The sequence below is a fragment of the Pipistrellus hanaki genome (assembly GCF_964339955.1).
Source record: "Pipistrellus hanaki genome assembly, chromosome: 4".
Taxonomy (NCBI): Eukaryota; Metazoa; Chordata; class Mammalia; order Chiroptera; family Vespertilionidae; genus Pipistrellus; species Pipistrellus hanaki.
Genome location: NC_140506.1, coordinates 89,972,975 through 89,991,754, shown reverse-complemented (window position 1 = coordinate 89,991,754; position 18,780 = coordinate 89,972,975). Strand labels below are relative to the sequence as shown.

The 18,780-nt window shown below is 44.5% G+C and overlaps 1 protein-coding gene across 3 annotated transcripts; it reads left to right on the top strand.

Annotated features, from left to right (window-relative positions):
- Positions 1-9,492: 9,492 nt before the first annotated feature.
- Positions 9,493-18,488, top strand: ZNF263 (zinc finger protein 263). Of its 3 annotated transcripts, XM_084882306.1 has the most exons (6): positions 9,515-10,393; positions 12,203-12,383; positions 12,834-12,904; positions 13,196-13,322; positions 15,609-15,725; positions 16,215-18,488. In XM_084882306.1, exons 1-6 carry the CDS (start codon positions 10,007-10,009, stop codon positions 17,381-17,383), a joined length of 2,052 nt encoding a protein of 683 aa, XP_084738432.1. In that variant the 5' UTR covers positions 9,515-10,006; the 3' UTR covers positions 17,384-18,488. The 3 variants fall into 3 exon arrangements, 2 of the variants coding, with proteins under 2 accessions (XP_084738432.1, XP_084738433.1); XM_084882307.1 differs by lacking the exons at positions 12,203-12,383; positions 12,834-12,904 and having other exon boundaries at positions 9,522-10,393; XR_014794876.1 differs by lacking the exons at positions 12,203-12,383; positions 12,834-12,904; positions 13,196-13,322 and having other exon boundaries at positions 9,493-10,393.
- The last annotated feature ends 292 nt before the right edge of the window (positions 18,489-18,780 follow it).

Genomic DNA, 18,780 nt, shown 5'->3' with positions numbered 1-18,780 from the left:
GTCAAAGGTATGTTCCTTGGTTGCGGGCACATTCCCAATGTGGGGTGTGCAGAAGGCAGCTGATCATGTTTCTCTCTCATCGATGTTTCTAACTCTCCATCCCTCTCCCTTCCTCTCTGTGGAAAATCAATAAAATATATTAAGAAAAAGAAAAAAAGAAATATCTGAGGATCTTTGGAAAATCCTGATGCCAAGACCAAATATATCAGAATCTCTAGCCCAGCCTGCATGGCTCAGTGGTTGAGCATTGACCTATGAACCAGGAGGTCAGGGTTCGATTCCAGGCCAGGGCACATGCCCAGGTTGTGGGCTTGATCCCCAGTAGGGGCATTCGGGAGGCAGCCAATCAATAATTCTCTCTCATCATTGATGTTTCTATCTATCCCTCTCTGAAATCAATTTTTAAAAATATGTTGTTGTTGTTTGAAGAATCTCTAGGGGGTGAAACCTACATGCTATTATTTTGTGTTCCCTCAAAATTCCTATGTTGAAACACTAATGCCTCATGTGATGGTATCAGGAGGTGGAGCCTTTGGGAATTGGCTTGCCACAAAGGTAGAGCCCTCGTGAATGGTATTAATCTTCTTATAAGAGACCCCATAGAGCTCCCTACCCCTTCCGCTATGTGAGGGAGAACACAGAGACTGGCAGTATGCATTCTGTAAGAAAGCACTCACCTAACCATACTGGCACTCTCATCTTGGAATTTCAATAACCAATACCGTGAAAAACAAACACCTGCTGTTAATAAGGTACCCAGACTGTGATATGTTGTTATAGCAGCCCTAATAGACTAAGACAGTGTTTCCCAACCTTCTCTCATGATGAGAATCACCTGGTGGAGTTGTTAAAACACAGATTCCTGAATCCCAACTAAGAAGTGCTAAACTAGAATTTTTGAGAACATATAGGTAAAATTGCATACCTAACTTAGTGCTCTGTATATAAAATCTGTCTTAGAGCACTAGTTAAGTATACAATTTTACCTATATGTTCCCAAAAATTCTAGTTTAGCACTTCTTAGTTGGGATTCAGGAATCTGTGTTTTAACAACTCCACCAGGTGATTCTCATCATGAGAGAAGGTTGGGAAACAATGGACTAAGACACCAGTCATCAGAACTGTTTGTTTTTTTGTTAATCCTTACCTGAGAATATATATTTTTTTTTATTGACTTGGGAAGGAGGGGAAGAGAGGGAGGGAGTGAGGGAAGGAGAGAGGGAAAGACAGAAAGAGAGAGAAATATTGATGTGAAAGAGACACACCATTGGTTGCCTCCTGAATGTGCCCTTATTGGGCCAGGAATTGAACTTGCAACGCTTTGGTGCATGGGCTGATGCTTTGACCACTGAGCAACATCAGCCAGGGCTAAGCATCAAAACTTTTTAAAGCATCAAAGGTGATTCCAATATGCACAGAGCTGAGAATCAATGGTTCGGGGGTGGGGAATGATCTGGCTCTTGGGCTGTATAAGTTCCTCGAAATCATTTGGTCTGGCCCTGCCAATTAATGTTTGTCCAAATATATCAGGCTGCTTTTTAAGTTGATAATTTTGTATGCTCCTTGAATGATATTATAAAGATAAAAAATTTCCTCGCCCCTGGAGATTGTGAGTAAACTGCTCTAGCACTAGTTCTCACTTTAGGGAGAAAAATCTCAACATCTCAGTTGTTAAAAGGCTCAGATTTGGGGGCTGGTTAAACTGACTGTAAGTGTTAAGGAGAGGCCAAGAGGTGCGCTCTCCTTCCCGCCCCCCCCCCCCAATTGCTCATCTTTATAGGGGGAACTTGAAGAGAGAGAAAGCAGAGTCAGGCCAGGAGGCTGAAGATTAAGCGTTAGTTGATTCTGAGATTATTCAGCCCAGAGCACTAGGTTAGAAATAAAGATCAATAATTATCTTGATCTTTAGGATGGTTTTTCAGGAATGTGAAGGTGACTGCAAGTGCAGGAGGGAAAGCAGAGTCTCTCAACCCCCACCGTATTGTGAGCTCCTTGGGAGCTGATTCAGTCTATTCCCTCATTTCTTCGATTTCAGTCTACACAACATCCTCATCACACTGTGAAAGAATTCATGGAGATTCTGGAAGGTCACAATTGCAAAAATTGTAATATGACCCCTTTGCTTTCAAGAAGACAAACTATGGCATCTTAGGAGGACTATCTTAGCTAGGGATGAGTTCTTTCCTAGGTCCTTTAGCCTCCTATTTTTACTGCATTAAGTAGCTAAGCAGCCATTAATAACTGCTTTACAAAACATGTAGAATAGTGGTTGTTTTTAAAAACTTTTAACAGATAAGAGGAAGTCAAAACAAAACAAAACCCCAGGAGACAAAAATGGGAAGCAACTCAAACTTTTCTCACTTCCCCTTCACTTAAGCATGAAGGATGCTTCCAAACATACAAGAGTACTTGAGAAGCCAAGGCTATTTTAGATTTGTTGTTTTATAAATAGAGCCCTTGTTTCCTAGAGCTTTTTACAATATTTAAACAAGTCTACCAGAAAAATCTAAATAGACTTTCAGAGCCGAAATAAAATGAACTTCATTTCTAATCAATACAGTTAAAAATTTTTAATAAATTTTCTTGACCAGATTAATCAGTTGATCAACTCTTGGCTCAAAGATGAAGTAAGTTAAAAACAGCAATGAGCTGAAACAGGTTTGGCTCAGTGAATAGAGCGTCAGCCTGCAGACTGAAAGGTCCTGGGTTCGATTCCGGTCAGGGGCATGTACCTTGGTTGCGGGCACATTCCCAGTAGGGGGTGTGCAAGAGGCAGCTGATCGATGACTCTCTCTCATCGATGTTTCTAACTCTCTATACCTCTCTCTTCCTCTCTGTAAAAAAATCAATAAAAATATATTTAAAACAAAAACAAAACAAAACAAAAAAACAGCAATGACAGCCCTAGCCAGTTTGAATTGGTGGATAGAGCATTGGCCTGCGGACTGAAGGGTCCCAGGTTCAATTCTAGTCAAGGGCATGTGCCTTGGTTGTAGGCATATCCCCAGTAGGAGGTGTGCAGGAGGCAGCTGATCGATGTTTCTCTCTCATCGATGTTTCTAACTCTCTATCCCTCTCCCCTCCTCTCTGTAAAAAAAAAAAATCAATAAATAAAAACACACCACAGCAATGACAAATGAAATTGAAATCACCAATAAGGATAGTATTCCATATAAAAATTATGGGAAGTAACCAAAGCTGTACTTAGAGGAAAGTTATAAATTTTTTAATCATTAAACAACAAAGACTAGAAATAAAATACAATTATATCTATTGAGAGTTTATTTTGTAAAGAGCCTGCATTTAAATATATTTCACCTGCCAAAACCAATTTGGCTCAGTGGATAGAGCATTGGCTTGCAGACTGAAAGGTCCCAGGTTTGATTCTGGTTAAGGGCATGTACTTTGGTTGTGGGCACATCCCCAGTTAGGGGGTGTGCAAGAAGCAGCTGATCGATGTTTCTCTCTCATTGATGTTTCTAACTCTATCCCTCTCTCTTCCTCTCTGTAAAAAATCAATAAAATATATATATTTTAAAATAAAATAAAATAAATATATTTCACTTGATCTTTATAATATAAGGGCAGCACTGTTTTTTTGCCCCTTTCAAAATACTCGGAATAGTATACCGAGTCTATCTATTGCAATGTTCTATGTTCCTAGTTGCCAAGAGCTATTTTATATTTCTTGACTCAATGCTATGAGCACTTATTAATGTGTAATATGTACAGGGCACTTGGTGGGATGAAGATATGAATAATAGATGTTCTCGACCCTGTAATACTCCAGTTGTGTGTGATGATGTAGCATAAGGGCAGAGGAAAACACAGGTCATAGTATGATTGCAACTGACCTGCCTAGCTAAGGTGAACTGTGTTAAGTGCTGAAAACGAGGCCCAAACAAAGCACTGGTGACCCAGAAGAAAGTTATTCTGCCTTGGGGTGGAAGGGGAAGGAATCACATGCAGTGCTTATTGCCAGTTCAGGGCCTGCATCATGGAGGTTTTTTTGTTGCTATTTTGTTTTGCTTTGGTTTCTCTTCTCAGCATAGTTTCTCAGAGATGGAACTGCTCGATCAAAGAGGAGCAACGTTTTGAGATTCTTCAAACACACTGTCAAATTGATTTCCATAAAATGTAGTAAATTCCTAGGATCTCTCCCCTGTGTGGAGGCATTGGTGCCTATCAAGGTCTGAGAAGGAAGCTTTTCCCACAGTCAGGGCACTTACAAGTTTTCTCTTCTAAATTAATCCTCTGGTGTTCAATAAGTTTAACATTGATGCGCTCCTCTAGGTTGAAGTTCTCCAGGCTCTCTCTGTAGAGTGGTTATGATGATCTAGAAGCTTTGCTAAATCTGGGGATTTCCACATTGATTTTGTAAACATTTTTTGTTGTTATTGTTAATCCTCACTTGAGGATATTTTTCCATTGATTTTGAGAGAGAGTAGAAGGGAAGGGGAGAGACACAGAGAGAGAAACATTGGTGTGAGAGAGACACATCAATTGGTTGCCTCCCGCATGCACCCTGACCAGGGCCAGGGATCAAGCCTACAACCGAGGTATGTGCCCTCGATCAGAATCAAACCAGGGCCTTTCAGTCCGAGGGCTGATACTCTATCCACTGAGCCAAACTTGCTAGGGCTTATAAACATTTTTAGTAAAACAAACCATAGACAGCATTCTCCTCTAAATGAACAAAGAATGGATGCAGAGTTTCCATTTTTTTCTGCTGTGACTTGAGAAAAGAAATAGAAATTGAGCAGAAACCGGTTTGGCTCAGTGGATAGAGCATTGGCCTGCGGACTGAAAGGTCCCAGGTTCGATTCTGGTCAAGGGCATGTACCTTGGTTGTGGGCACGTCCCCTGTAGGGGGGTGTGCAAGAGGCAGCTGATCGATATTTCTCTCTCATCAATGTTTCTAACTCTCTATCCCTCTTCCTCCCTGTAAAAAATCAATAAAATATATATATATTTTTAAAAAAATAGAAATTGAACATGTTATCCTGTTCCAAGGGGAAAGAGTTGTATTAAACCAATAATGGGATCATAGAAACTTATGTAGATCCCAAAGCTTTTATTCCAATTAAGGCTGATTTTTTCTTTTCTTTCTTCCCTCATATCTAATGAACACTCACTTATTTTAAAGTCAAGTAATTGTTTCATTTACTGGAAATCCTGCAATTCCTTTAGCCATGTGATATCTCTATGCTTCACTGGGAAGCTCAGGCCAGGATGTGGTACTGGAAATTGAGGTCATAAGAAAGACTGAAAGGGTAATATTTGGATCACCATCAGTTTTGCCTGAACTCAAGCTGATTTCTGGGGCAGACAGCCTTTATATCTATCTCCTTTTTAGGATTATTTTACCTGGAGCCTCTTTCCAGGCAGTTTTTCAATATTAAAACAAAACCAAAAGGAGGGGGAAACTCCGTTTGTGCTTAATTTAAGGCTATTGTGCTTTCATAGAAGAGAAATGAATTAATTCTATGTTAAAGTAATGCACTAAATTAGTCTTACATTATGTTTCTTTTTTCAAAAAATTTTATTTAAAAAAAATTTTTCAAGCCAAAATCGGTTTGGCTCAGTGGATAGAGCATCAGCCTGCGGACTGAAGGGTCCCAGGTTCAATTCCGGTCAAGGGCATGTACCTTGGTTGCGGGCACATTCCCAGTAGGGGGTGTGCAAGAGGCAGCTGATAGGTGATTCTTTCACATTGATGTTTCTAACACTCTAGCCCTCTCTCTTCCTCTCTGTAAAAAATCAATAATATATTAAAAACAATTTTTTAAATTGATTTCAGAGAGGAAGGGAGAGGGAGAGATAGAAACATCAATAATGAGAGAGAATCATTGACCAGCTGCCTTCTGCACACCCCACACAAGGGATTGAACCTGCAACCCAGACATGTGCCCTGACCAGGAACTGAAACGTGACTTCCTGGTTCATAGGTCAATGCTCAACCACTGAGCCACGCTGGCCGGACAATGTTTTTAATATTTTGACAATAGAATTATCTAAGTTAGGTTACTGGATTCCAAAGGAAGATAAAGGTAAAAGAGAGTTTTGGAATTATGTTCTGGATAATTTCAATTAAGGGATTTTCAAATAAAAATTGATATCTGGCCCTAGTTGGTTTGGCCCAGTAGAGCGTAGGCCTGCAGACTGAAGGGCCCCGGTTTTGATTTTGGTGAAGGGCACATGCCTGAATTGTGGGCTCAATCCCCAGTTGAGGTCATGCAGGAGGCAGCCAATCAATGCTTCTCTCTCACTGATGTTTCTATCTCTCTCACCCTCTCCCTTCCTCTCTGAAATCAATAAAATTTTTAAAACTAAAATTATTTTTTAAAGTTTTTAAAAATTGATATCTGAACTGGGTTATATGCTTCTTTTAGCTGGAGTCTTGGAATGAGTCTTGGAATCAATGAAAACAACTACCTAACAGTGTTTCTAGCAATCTAAAGACAATTAGTAAAATTTTCTCCAGCTCAGTTTTGCTCCATGTCCTATCATTCCTTCCCTCACTGAGACCAGTTATGGTTTACACCCTTTTCATGTGTCCCGTTCTCCTCCCTCCGCTAATCAGACCAAGCTTAGTGGACTGCAATAACACGTGGGTTGGTAAATAGTGATTTAAGATTCAAACAGAGAAAAATGTTTCAATATCAACATTAACAAACAATATTAATGCAAGTTAGTTTGGTTGATGTTAATGTGAAGACAAACTTAAATTCCAAAACATTTTATTAAAATATAGGAAGTGATGCAAAATGCCTTATTTGATATTTTCATGAAGAAAAGGCAATCATTTCAGATTAATAAAATAAAATGCATTTCATATGAAATGCCAATTATAGTCACTGTTTTGTTTATGATTGGATTTCAAAGCTAAGAGTTGAATCAAAGAGTAATATGGTGCACTTAAAAATAAATGCTAAGCCGTAGATCACAGGAAAGCTGTAGTCTAGTAAACTGGGGAGAAACCAAAATTGGGGGGAGAAGCAAATAGCTAAGGCTTAGGGTGGCAGAAGCCTGGAGGTCAGACTATCCTAAGGTGAGCAGCATTTCAGAAAGATAGGAACTGCTCCTTGGTCTGTTCCCCTGTCAAAGAGAACAGACTTGAAAGTCTTAATACTAGGTTTCATCAAATGTCAATTTGAAAACCAGGCACAGACAACTGCCCACCTGAGTATAAGGGAATATATAAGACCTGGGTAGACTAAAAGCAGCTCTAGAGACAGACTCTAGCGCTTATGAGAACTAAGACCAGGATTGGTAGGGGTTCTTTATCTGAAATTCAAATTGTTTTTATTTATAATAGTCAAGGAGCCACCTACAGCTGAGGACAAGAAAGTAGAATCAAGACAGAGTAGTGAGGGAGGCATACTTACCTCCCTTAACTTTTCACCAAAGCCCTAAAGGAGCGGCTTGTAATCTTTTTGGTGGTTTTAAGAACTTAATGTCATAGATCCATATCCTAGAAAATATGCATACACCTGCAATTTTGTATACAATATAAAAAGGTTTACAGAAATTCTAAATCTATCTACTCTACCTTCTAGAACTTCTAATATGGTAGCCACAAGGTAGCACTTAGCAACACTAGCTGCAATTTAAATACTCAAAAGATAATATCTCATCAAGTTCTATTGGACAGTGCTGCTCTAGAATTTCATGAACCTGAGGTTAAGAACTTCTGTCCTAAATGAACCCCTATAGATATGCTGGCCTATAACCCCACTCCCAAATACCAGCTCTTTTCTGTCTGAACACAGATGGGCCTCAAAGAGATGGCCGATGGATATTAAAAGTAATTCTGAGTAACTCTGAAAGCCCATCTAACTTTAAGTACCCATTAATAACCTGAAGTCAAAAGGAACTTACACAGCAAATGATTCACCTTTAATTCCTATGTGTAGTTTTGCAAACATTCCCATACACATTCTACAATAATCATCCAAGTGGCATATATATTGATTTCAGAGAGGAAGGAAGAGGGAGAGATAGATAGAAACATCAATGATGAGAATCATTGATCGGCTGCCTCCTGCCCATCAAGCCCGCAACCCCGGCATGTGCCCTTGACCAGAATCAAACCTGGCACCTTCAATATGCAGGCAGACGCTCTATCCACTGAGCCAAACAGGGTAGGGCACAGCTAATTTTTTTTTTAACTTTTATTGTAACTAAGTGCTAGGTGCCATTCTAAGCATCCTATATGTTAGCTTACTTAATCTTCATCCAATGTTATACAGTGGGTATAGAATTATCCAAAACTGACAAGGGGACTGAGGTTTGGGACTTAACAAGATTTAATAACTTGTTTGAGATACCAGAGTAAATGCCAGAGAACTGATCATAAGGTTAGAATCGACAGTCACTCTGAAACTTGAGAATGGTCTTATAGGACTCTGAGGTCACATGGTTTTTTTAAATGGACCTATACCTGCAAGCGCACTGAGGCCCCTGGATCTGCATTTGCCACAACAGTTTGTGGACCTGACTTTTTCCCCGGAGTGGAATAAGAAAATAAAATATACTCCGTAACTTTTCTCTGCATCCTCATATCCTTTACCATCATGTCGCTGTAACTTCACCAACAGATTAGCTGTGTGATCCTGGGCAAGTGACTTACTGACCGTTATTTGGAACATGCACATAATAGTGTATACTTCCTACAGTTTTGTGTGTTGTGAGTCTCCCGCAGCATGTAAGCAGGCACTAATAAACGGCACTGGTTGTCACGATTCGATCTCCGGAGCCCACGGGTCGGACCGTTGCTGGAGGGAATGGAGAAGCGGGGCGACCCTTGAACATAGCTGGGCCACCCTCCCCTCACTGGCGCAAAGCACCCAACTGCTCGGCCAGAAAAACAACCCTACGGGTTAGCTTCCATTCACCTCTCACCACGAAAGTTCACGGCGGAGCTAGGGGGAGACAGGATCCCGCCTCTGCAGGGCTGGAGAGTGAAGGACACGTTCAGACAAGTTTAAACTCCGTTTTAAAACAGGAAGCCGGTGGCGCAGGGCCGGTCCCTAGCGGCCTTCCAGGCCATCCAGCCCCCCAAAACTGGACGCGGGGTCGGTGCGGTCACCTGCAGCACCGCTGACCGCACCTCCCGGCAGGCCCTGCGGGGACGCCGACCTAGGCGGGGCAAGCTCGCTTCCGGGCTTCCCCGAGGTGCCGCCAAGCTGGCTCGGTGACACCCGCTCGGGAGCCTCCGGGTCGATGGCTCCCCCTCCTGCAACCCTAAACTATTGGAGCGGGTGGGGACCGTCTTTAATCCGTGGTGACTAGGAAATGCCTCTCACACTTGGCTAATGGGTGAAGAATTTCTGGGGAGGGAGGGAGGATGTTAACAATTCAGATTTCCGAGCCACCCTGACACTCTGACGCACTGAATCTCGCGTGTATCTTAGTAAGCTTCCCGCGGTATTCTGACCCAGGTGGCCCGCCAGTCACTCCCGTTTTAGGGCCATTTTTTTACAAATCTGTTTGGCGAACCCATCCTGTCCCTTGGCCAACCCCAGGAACCTTCAGGGTTTCAGGGCTTGTCGGGTGGCTCCGCCTCTCGTCCAGAATTGGCCCTTCGCGCGCCCCGTCCCGGCGGATGAATCTCCCTTCCTGGTTGGTCGGCGCTGACTCCGCGGCAAGATCTGGACCAATGGGCGCTGCAGTTCGCAGAACGTGACCTGGGGGTTGGTCCCCAGCTGGCACCGTTGGCTGTGGACGCCTAACTCTCGCGCTGAGACTTCCGGCGGGGGAGCGGAGCGCCGAGTTCTGCGTGAGTTCGCGACGCGGCGAAAAGCGCGGCGCCCTGGTCCTTCCCTAGGGAGTGCTGGGCCGACGGCTGGCGCGGCGGCTCCTGGGTCCGACTGAGGGGCGAGGACCCCGGAAGTGGCTGCTCTTCGGCTGGGACCTGAAGCCGGCCATCCCTGTGAGAAACTGGGGGCCCCTTTCCAGGCGGGCACAGCTGGTTTCCCGGGTAGGGCGCTCCGAGGGCCTGACGATGGCGTCGGGCCCGGGCTCCCAGGATCGGGAAGGGCTCCTCATAGTGAAACTGGAGGAGGACTGCGCCTGGAGCCAGGAGCTGCTCCCGCCAGACCCGGGGCCCAGCCCGGAGGCCTCCCACCTGCTCTTCAGACGGTTCCGCTTCCAAGAGGCCGCTGGGCCCCGGGAAGCCCTCAGCCGGCTCCAGGAACTTTGCCATGGGTGGCTGCGGCCTGAGATGCGCACCAAGGAGCAGATCCTGGAGCTGCTGGTGCTGGAGCAGTTTCTAATCATCCTGCCCCAGGAGATCCAGAGCAGGGTGCAGGAGCTGCATCCGGAGAGCGGCGAGGAAGCAGTGACCCTTGTAGAAGATATGCAGAGAGAGCTTGGGAAGCTGAGGCAACAGGTGAGAAAAAGAGCTGTTGTATCTGCGGTTTGTTGGACCCTATGACTGGGACAGCGTGCCGGCCCACTTCCCGATTTACTTGGTTTCCCTTAATGGGCCTTAAATGGGCCAGAGGCCTTTTTGTAGTTCAGTCAGGAACAGTTAGTTATCTTCCAGGTTTTACCCCGTGGACAGAGTGAGTAGTGAAGAGGGTCCTATTTCCATGTGGAGGCAGTGTCTCTGCATTAGTGGGAGCCCCAAACTTAATTTGCAGGGTTTAAATCAAAACTCGTTTCATACTAGCATTGTGACTTTAGGCAAGTTAACCTTTTAAAATATATATATATATATATATATATATATACACACACACACTCATATATATGTATATATATGTGTATATATATATAATTATTATTATTGTTATTGATTTCAGAGAGAAAGGGAAAGGAAGAGAGAGCCAGAAACATCAATGATGAGAAAGAATCATTGATTGGCTGCTTCCTGCATACCCCACACTGGGGATGGAGCCCAGAATCCCGGCTTTTGCGCTTGTCTGGAATCGAACCTGGGACCCTTGAGTCCGCAGGCCAATGTTCTATCCACTGAGCCAAACCGCCTAGGGCAAATTAACCTTTTTATTAGTCTCAGAAATGCCACTGGTAAAGTGTGAATAGTGGAATACCTTTCTAGTGTTGCTTTTAGGTTAGAGGGAGAGCATTATGTAGTGTGTCCCCTCCCCTCCAAATTCTTGCAACACCGTTTGAAAATCACTGCTTTAAACAGTCCCACTACTTTTTGAATCTCACATCAGTATTTTTTATTTTGCCTGGTGAAAGCACTCAAGCAAGTTGTTACATTCAGACATACGTTTTTTTAAAAATTGATTTTGGGCCGAAACCGGTGTGGCTCAGTGGATAGAGCGTCAGCATACGGACTGAAAGGTCCCGGGTTCGATTCTGGTCAAGGGCATGTACCCTGGTTGTGGGCACATCCCCAGTAGGGGGTGTGCAGGAGGCAGCTGATCAATGATTCTCTCTCATCGATGTTTCTGGCTCTCTGTCCCTCTCTCTTCCTCTCTGTAAAAAATCAATAAAAAAAAATATTAAAAATTGATTTTGGAGAGAGAGAAAGGGAGGGCGGGGGAAGGGAGAGAACATCAGTTTGCTCTTCCACTTATTTATGCCTTCGTTGGTTGATTCTTGTATGTGCCCTGACTGGGGATGGAACTAGAAACCCTGGCATATTGGGATGACACTCCAACCCAGAGGTCTCGCCAACCTTTCTGACCTCAACGGACCACTGGTGCTCCAACCAACTGAGGCACCTGGCCAGGGCCATGCAGTTTAGATCAGACTACTGGCTTATAGTTAGTGCGTAATAGCTATTAGCTCTTGTTATATTAGGGTCAGCAGTCTGGTCTCCTGTACAGAGCTGGGTGGGAGTGAATTGTGCACTTTGTCACTGAGACTCTGAGCGCACTTGTGCCCCCAGAGACACCCAATTCTAACTTATCCAGTAGTGAGTGAGGAATGGAAGCATCTAGAAAAGGTAGGGGAAAGCAAGAGGGAGTGAGGTGTGTCCAGAGGAGCTACATGGGCAGGTGTGCTCAAGGAGTAGACTCTTCTCCCCCCACCAACACTCCATCCCCACTTTCTCTCATGCACTTGGGATCAGAAAAACCTGTAGTGGAAACCATCCTTTTCTCTAGCGGGGTCCAAAGGTATGTACCAGAGGTTCACTGCTGAAGGCTTGCCCTCAGAGTTCTGTACTAATTTCCCTTCCTGTGGGACCCTGTTGTGATGATGAGTAATGTGGGTTGGTTCCCAGGTCACAAACCATGGGCGGGGAACAGAAGTGCTTTTGGAGGAGCCTTTGTCTCTGGAAACAGCACGAAAGTCACCGAGCTTCAAGCTGGAGCCAATGGAGACTGAGCGAAGCCCTGGTCCCAGGCTGCAGGAGCTGCTAGGCCCCAGCCCTAAAAGGGACCCCCAGGCTGTAAAGGAGAGGGGTGAGGAACAGTTATCTGGGTAGGTGGGAGGGAGGAGGGTCGGGGTTTGCCTTTGACAGCAGGATGAAGCACCTGTGCCAGGGAGAGGGAATTTCTGGCTCAGGGTTCCCAGAATGGAGTGAGAGACGTAGAAATGGTGGTTGGGTTCTTCTGGAAGTGGGAGGAGGGAGGGAGATTTCTTTGCTCTTTTGCTTGCAGAACAGCGACATTTAGAGCTAATGAATGACTGAGGGCTTGAATGCTAGACAGACTAGTGATATTTCTTAATCCTACCCCTGCATTTAGGATGTCATTTTGGATGTAGCTTAATTGTGCTTCTCTTGCTTTCTTTTGTTCAGTGTTCAGTCCTCAGAGCAGAGACTGGGTGGTGGGGAATGGTTACTGTGTAATAATCCTTGGGTTACCAAGAATTAGGATTGCCATTCTCATCATGATTTCTGTCACCTTCAGCATTATCTGCTCCCTGGCTTTCTCTCTTTCCTCCCGAAGGAAACATGGAAGACAAGATGACTGGGCCCCAGGTGATGTGGAAGTTCCCAATGTCTTCCCTCAGCACACACACGTCCCCATACACACTGTGTTGCTCTTGTGGTGGTGGGGTCCTTTGGTCATTTGGAGAGGATTCTTTCTTCCTCACCAATGTGTGTCCCCTACTTTCTTTAGATGCCTCCACCTCACCTCACTCCTAGGCCTCACCTCACTCCCCATGAAATGTGTTCTGGGCACTCCCGGGTTTTGCCCCTTTAACCCTTGACTTTGCTTGAATTGTTCTTGGTGCCTCAGGGGCTAAAGGAGATCTTGTACTGTTTCAGTTGCCTGAGAGCTTAGAGGACGTGGCTATGTACATCTCCCAGGAGGAGTGGGGGCATCAGGAGCCTAGTAAGAGGGCCCTCTCCAGGGACACGGTGCAGGAGAGTTATGAGAATGTGGACTCACTGGGTAAGGACTTCTTTTCTAGGGATGAAGACTGAGCCATTTCTGACCAGGTTCCTGTGTCTTAGCCACTCACCTCCCTTATTCTAAAAGTAGAGGCCTGTTGCACCAATTTGTGCACCAGTGGGGGTCCCTCAGCCTGACCTGTGGGATCGGCCAAAACCGGCTCTCCAACATCCCCTGAGGGGTCCCAGATTGCAAGAGGGCACAAGCCAGGTCGAGGAACCCCACTGGTGCACAATCCGGGCTGGACAGGGACGTGGGAGGTTGGCCAGCCGGGGAGGGACTGTGGGAGGGCTCCAGGGCAAGTCTGGCCCATCTCACTCAGTCCCAATCAGCTAGACCCCACCAGTAAGCTAACCTACCATTTGGAGTGTCTGTCCCATGGTGGTCAGTGCACGTCATAGTGAGCGGTTGAGTGGCTTTAGCATATCCTTAGCATATTACTCTTTGATTGGTTGAACAGATGACCGGACACTTAACATATTAGGCTTTTATTATATAAGATCCCCCGGAGCTAGGATCAGTTAAAAACAGCTAGGATCAGTTAAACATCTTCCAAGTGTCAACATTTGGCACACTTAAAGGCCCCAGCTGCCAGAGCTGAAGGCAAGGAGCCTGAGCTATAATGGTCTTCTCAAGGCAGAGCAAATCAAATCCAGTGACTGACCCCCTTCCATGCATGACACCTTTCAGTGTCCTAGGATGCTATGGAACTATAAAATTCTTGATGACTTGCATTTTTGAAATCCTTATTCTTCTGATCCCACTTGTGTTTTCTATACTTCATTAGCATTTCTAGGCCCTTCCCCAGAGACACAAATTTCAGGGGCAGTGGCACCAGCATTCCAGTTTAGCAGCTCTCCCAGCCCTTAAAAATTCAGGAAGTAGGGAGGACCTTATGGAAATTTGGAAATGATATATACCATAGGTCCTCGGGTTACATTGGAGATTCGTTCCTACAGTGCAACATAACATGATTTTCACTGTAAGTCAGAACCCACCTACATAAGCACCTACATCACTCACATGGAGCAGTAATGAAGTGAAACAGTTAACCAAATTTAAAAGGTAGATAACAATTTCTCACCTTTACTTGTGGTAAATAAATAATAAAAAACATAAAGCACCTATGTATATACGTCGAAATGACGGACCTTTTTTTTTTTTTTTTTTTTTTTAATAAATGGGAGATGGTGATGTAACCATGAAACAACATACATCGAGTCCGAGGTAATCCGAGGACTATCTGTATTCAAAACTGGAGCTAAATAAATCAAGCATAAATTAAGGTGCATATGTGTGTTGACCTATTATGCAGAGATTTTAAATGAGGCCTATGAAATATGACCAAAAAAGAAAAAACAACAGAGTGTTTAGATAGAGACTGCACAAAAACTAGGATTTAGGTGAAGAGTGTACAGGTATTGTTTAATTCCTTCAACTTTTATGTATGTATGAAAATTCTCATAATAAAAGTTGAGGTAAGTCTTTAAAAACAACCTAAGACAGCAATGTGTCCATTACAATTATGGCTACATTGACTCACACCATAGAAGAGTCACACCACTTTGTTTTCATAAATTAGGTTTTTGTAAAGAGAAGCACAGCTATCAGTTCACTTGCACTAATCCTACAAAGGGGTCACTGCTGGGTTTGGTTTCCTTCATTCGGACCTTCTCCAGCTTCCCTATTACTCTGCTGTGGTTTGGTGCCTAAGTTGAGCACAGTGCTAAATAGGAAGAGATGTTCAGATCACATGTTCTTAGAACTAAACTATTTAAAGTCCACATTTGCAAGAGTTAGAGTGAGGTTTTTGTTTTTAGCATAGCATAGGAATGGCACGTTTTGATTTCGACCTCAGGTTGTTTTAGAGCCCCCAGATCCTTTTCTGATTGTCCACCACATTATAGTTTCTTCTTCTGGAGTTGCCCAGTCAGATTAAGTTCTATTCACTATACATAAGAGTTAAGGTTTCTTTACAAACTGGTAACTTAAAGAACTGACCACTCTGACCATTTTGGTTTGGTAGTTTTAGTTACAAAAGTGGTATGTTCTCATTGCAGAAAAATCCCAAGTACTACAAAAGTGTAAAAAGAAAAAAGCTATAGTCTCCCCAAATATCTTTCTTTAGAGGTAACCATTGGGAACAGTTTAGCTTGTTAATGTATATTTCAGACTTATTGTTCTCTGTATCTACTCACAGAGGACAGGGAACATGACTGTCTGTACTTCCCCTGCTTGGTGGAGGAATGTGGTGACACAAAAATCTATATCTTTCATTGTGAACAGAGTCTCAGGTTCCCAATCAGGAAGCCCTGAGCATCCAGGTGGAACAAGGAAGAAAACTATGGGATCCCAGTGTCCAGATTTGCAAGGAGGGACTGAGCCCCAGAAACCCAGCTCCAGGTAAGGAACTTGAGGAGCCTGCCCATCTAGTTTCCCCATTGGGAGTGAGGCATTTGAGGATTTGGGTGTGGGCTAGCCCATCACTGCTGCCAGGAAAGTCCTGTGTCCCCACTGCCCGCTTCCATCCCGGTGAGGCAGGCAAGGCACCCAGAGTTCAAAACATAAGGAAGCATTCACTCCTGGGCTCATTTGCCCATCCCAGTCTCAGCCCTGCTGCATCCCACCCATTTCTGAAGAGAAGAACCAGAGGCTCAGTTAAAGAGGAATAGGGGGGCCCCTACAAGGGAACAAGACTGGTCTGAGCTCTGGTTCCTGACCAATGGCCCCACCTTTTATCCAGATATCTCTCTATAGTGTTTTCCCTGTATGGGGAAGATAGAAAACAGATACAGCCAGCCTTTCTGGACTTCTGACATACTGGCAGTAGTGGGCATATTGGATTTTCTTTAGGGTAAAAATAATGTAGGGTTTGGTTTCTCTCACTACCAGGAGAAGAGAAATTTGAGAGTCGGGAAGAAAGTACTCAGTCTATTTCTCCTGAGAACATCCATCTGCAGGTGCTTCTGACTGGCCAGGCCAGAGGGGAGGTGCCCTGGAGTCCTGAGCAGGCACCGCCTGGGGACAGGGCAGAAGGGCATTGGGAGCCTCTCCCAGAGGATCGGATGGAGCAGTCCAGAGTGGGGGCCACAAGTTGCAGAGAAGCAGGCCAGCCAAAGGAACTGCAGCCAAAGAAGCTCCATATTTGTCCCTTGTGTGGCAAAAATTTCTCTAATAACTCAAATCTAATTAGGCACCAGAGAATACATGCAGCAGAAAGATTGTGTATGGGTGTAGAGTGTGCTGAAATCTTTGGTGGGAGCCCACACTTTTTATCACTACCCAGAGCACACTTTGGAGAGGAGGCCCATAAGTGCCTTGAATGTGGAAAAAGCTTCAGTCAGAATACCCACCTGACTCGCCATCAACGCACCCACACAGGCGAGAAGCCCTATCAATGTAATGTATGTGGGAAAAGCTTCTCTTGCAACTCCAATCTCCACAGACACCAGAGAACACACACCGGTGAAAAGCCCTACAAGTGCCCTGAGTGTGGTGAGATTTTTGCCCACAGTTCCAATCTCCTTAGGCACCAGAGAATTCACACAGGAGAGAGACCCTATAAGTGTGCTGAGTGTGGAAAAAGTTTCTCTCGAAGTTCCCACCTTGTCATACATGAAAGAACTCATGAGAAAGAGAAACTTTACCCCTTCTCCGAGTGTGGGGAAGCAATGAGTGACAGCAGCCCCTTTCTTACAAATCATGGAACCCACAAAACAGAGAAGAAACTCTTTGAATGTTTGACCTGTGGGAAAAGCTTCCGACAGGGCATGCACCTCACCAGACATCAGAGAACGCACACAGGGGAAAAACCATATAAATGTACCCTTTGTGGGGAGAACTTTTCTCATAGATCCAACTTAATCAGGCACCAGAGAATTCACACGGGAGAAAAACCCTATACCTGTCATGAGTGTGGAGATAGTTTTTCTCACAGCTCCAATCGGATTCGTCATCTGAGGACCCATACAGGAGAGAGACCCTATAAATGTTCTGAATGTGGAGAAAGCTTTTCTCGGAGTTCACGCCTTATGAGTCATCAGAGAACACACACCAGATAGAAACAATGGAATTTCATATCACCACAGATAAAGGTGGCATATTCAGAGGGTTCTGCTGTTGAGAGCAGGTATTTCTTGCCCTGCTGACCAAAATCATTTGTGTTCTTTTATTTAAAAAATTTTGTTACTGATTTAGAGAGGAAGGGAGAGGAGATAGAAACATCTGTGGAGATTGGCTGCCTTTGCGCTCACCAGCCCACTGGGGATGGAGCCCACAGCTCAGCATGTGCACTGACCAGGAATCTAACTGTAAGCTCTGGTTCATAGGACAACACTCAACCACTGAGCCATACAGATGGTGAAATATGTTTTTGAGGTAATTACTATAAGGAGTAACAAGGATGGGTGTATGTGGGAGAGGTGGGGGGAGGTCATTGCAAGGGAGAAGCAGGGGCAGCAAAGGATTAGCATCAATCTAAAATGGAATTCTGTCTGAACCAGTGAGGATGCTAAGTCTTTGAGGTCACCTGATCGAGGCAAAATTCTCTATGAAGTCCACTTGTCTCATGGTGCCTACCCCGTTGGTACATTTGGCCATGTTGTAATTTGGATGCCTTAGTCTTGTCTTTCCCAGCAACTTTGGGAATTTATGACTTTTTGTTACTGCTTCCTCACTTTGGACATTCAGCAGGAGTATTTGAACTCCTGAGACCAAAGAAGAGAGACTGAATCTCCTGGGAAACCAGCTTGAGGGCAAGGAAAGACTGGTGGTTAGTTGTAGCTCTCCAAAAGGCCTTGACAGGGAAGCCACAGCACACCTCAATGGCCTCACAGGAAGGCCCATTGGCAGGCCATGAACATCAATGTCACCTCAGACTAACAGGACCCAGAGACCTAAGGGAAATAGTAAGAAGGGATTTGCAGGTCAGCCTAGGAATTGGCACAGGGGACTAGAATCTGAATTAGTCTAATCTGTACCGAGATTAAGACTTCCCCCACCTCTGTCAGAGAAGGATAAACAGAACTCTGGAGTCTTCAAAGGGTTATGTAAGAAATGTTCCCTAGGAGACTTTGAAAAACACAGATCTTAAGGAAATTAGGGATCATGCCTTTCCCTCTTGGAAATATGTTTGGATGGTAATAAATACCTTCAAGAAACGTGAAAGTGTGTGACTCTTCATTGAAAGTGCCCTGGCTTCCATTGTTGATCTGTTTGGAGGACCTGCTTTCTCTTTGTGGTCTTGCTGAGTTGGTCGAGAAGTTGTTCCACCAAGGTGGCAGCAAACAGGGTGAGGTAGGGTGTGGCATGGTAACAGAGGGTCAAGCCCAGGGGGCTTGGGATGATATCATAATGGTCTCTGAGGTTTTCTTTCTTCTGTAGTGTACAGCAGTAAAAGTATCTGATTTTTTTTTGTTTGTTTGTTTATAAAGTAGCTGAAGGAAGACCAGGCTCTTCA

What these genes read in the sequence shown, in the direction of transcription:
- ZNF263 (XM_084882306.1), top strand. Translation starts at nt 10,007, where the DNA reads ATGGCGTCGGGCCCGGGCTCCCAGGATCGGGAAGGGCTCCTCATAGTG. An exon ending in ACAAGATGACTGGGCCCCAG is followed by an intron (nt 12,905 to 13,195) that starts GTGATGTGGAAG and finishes GTACTGTTTCAG; the next exon opens with TTGCCTGAGAGCTTAGAGGA. An exon ending in TGAGAATGTGGACTCACTGG is followed by an intron (nt 13,323 to 15,608) that starts GTAAGGACTTCT and finishes CATTGTGAACAG; the next exon opens with AGTCTCAGGTTCCCAATCAG.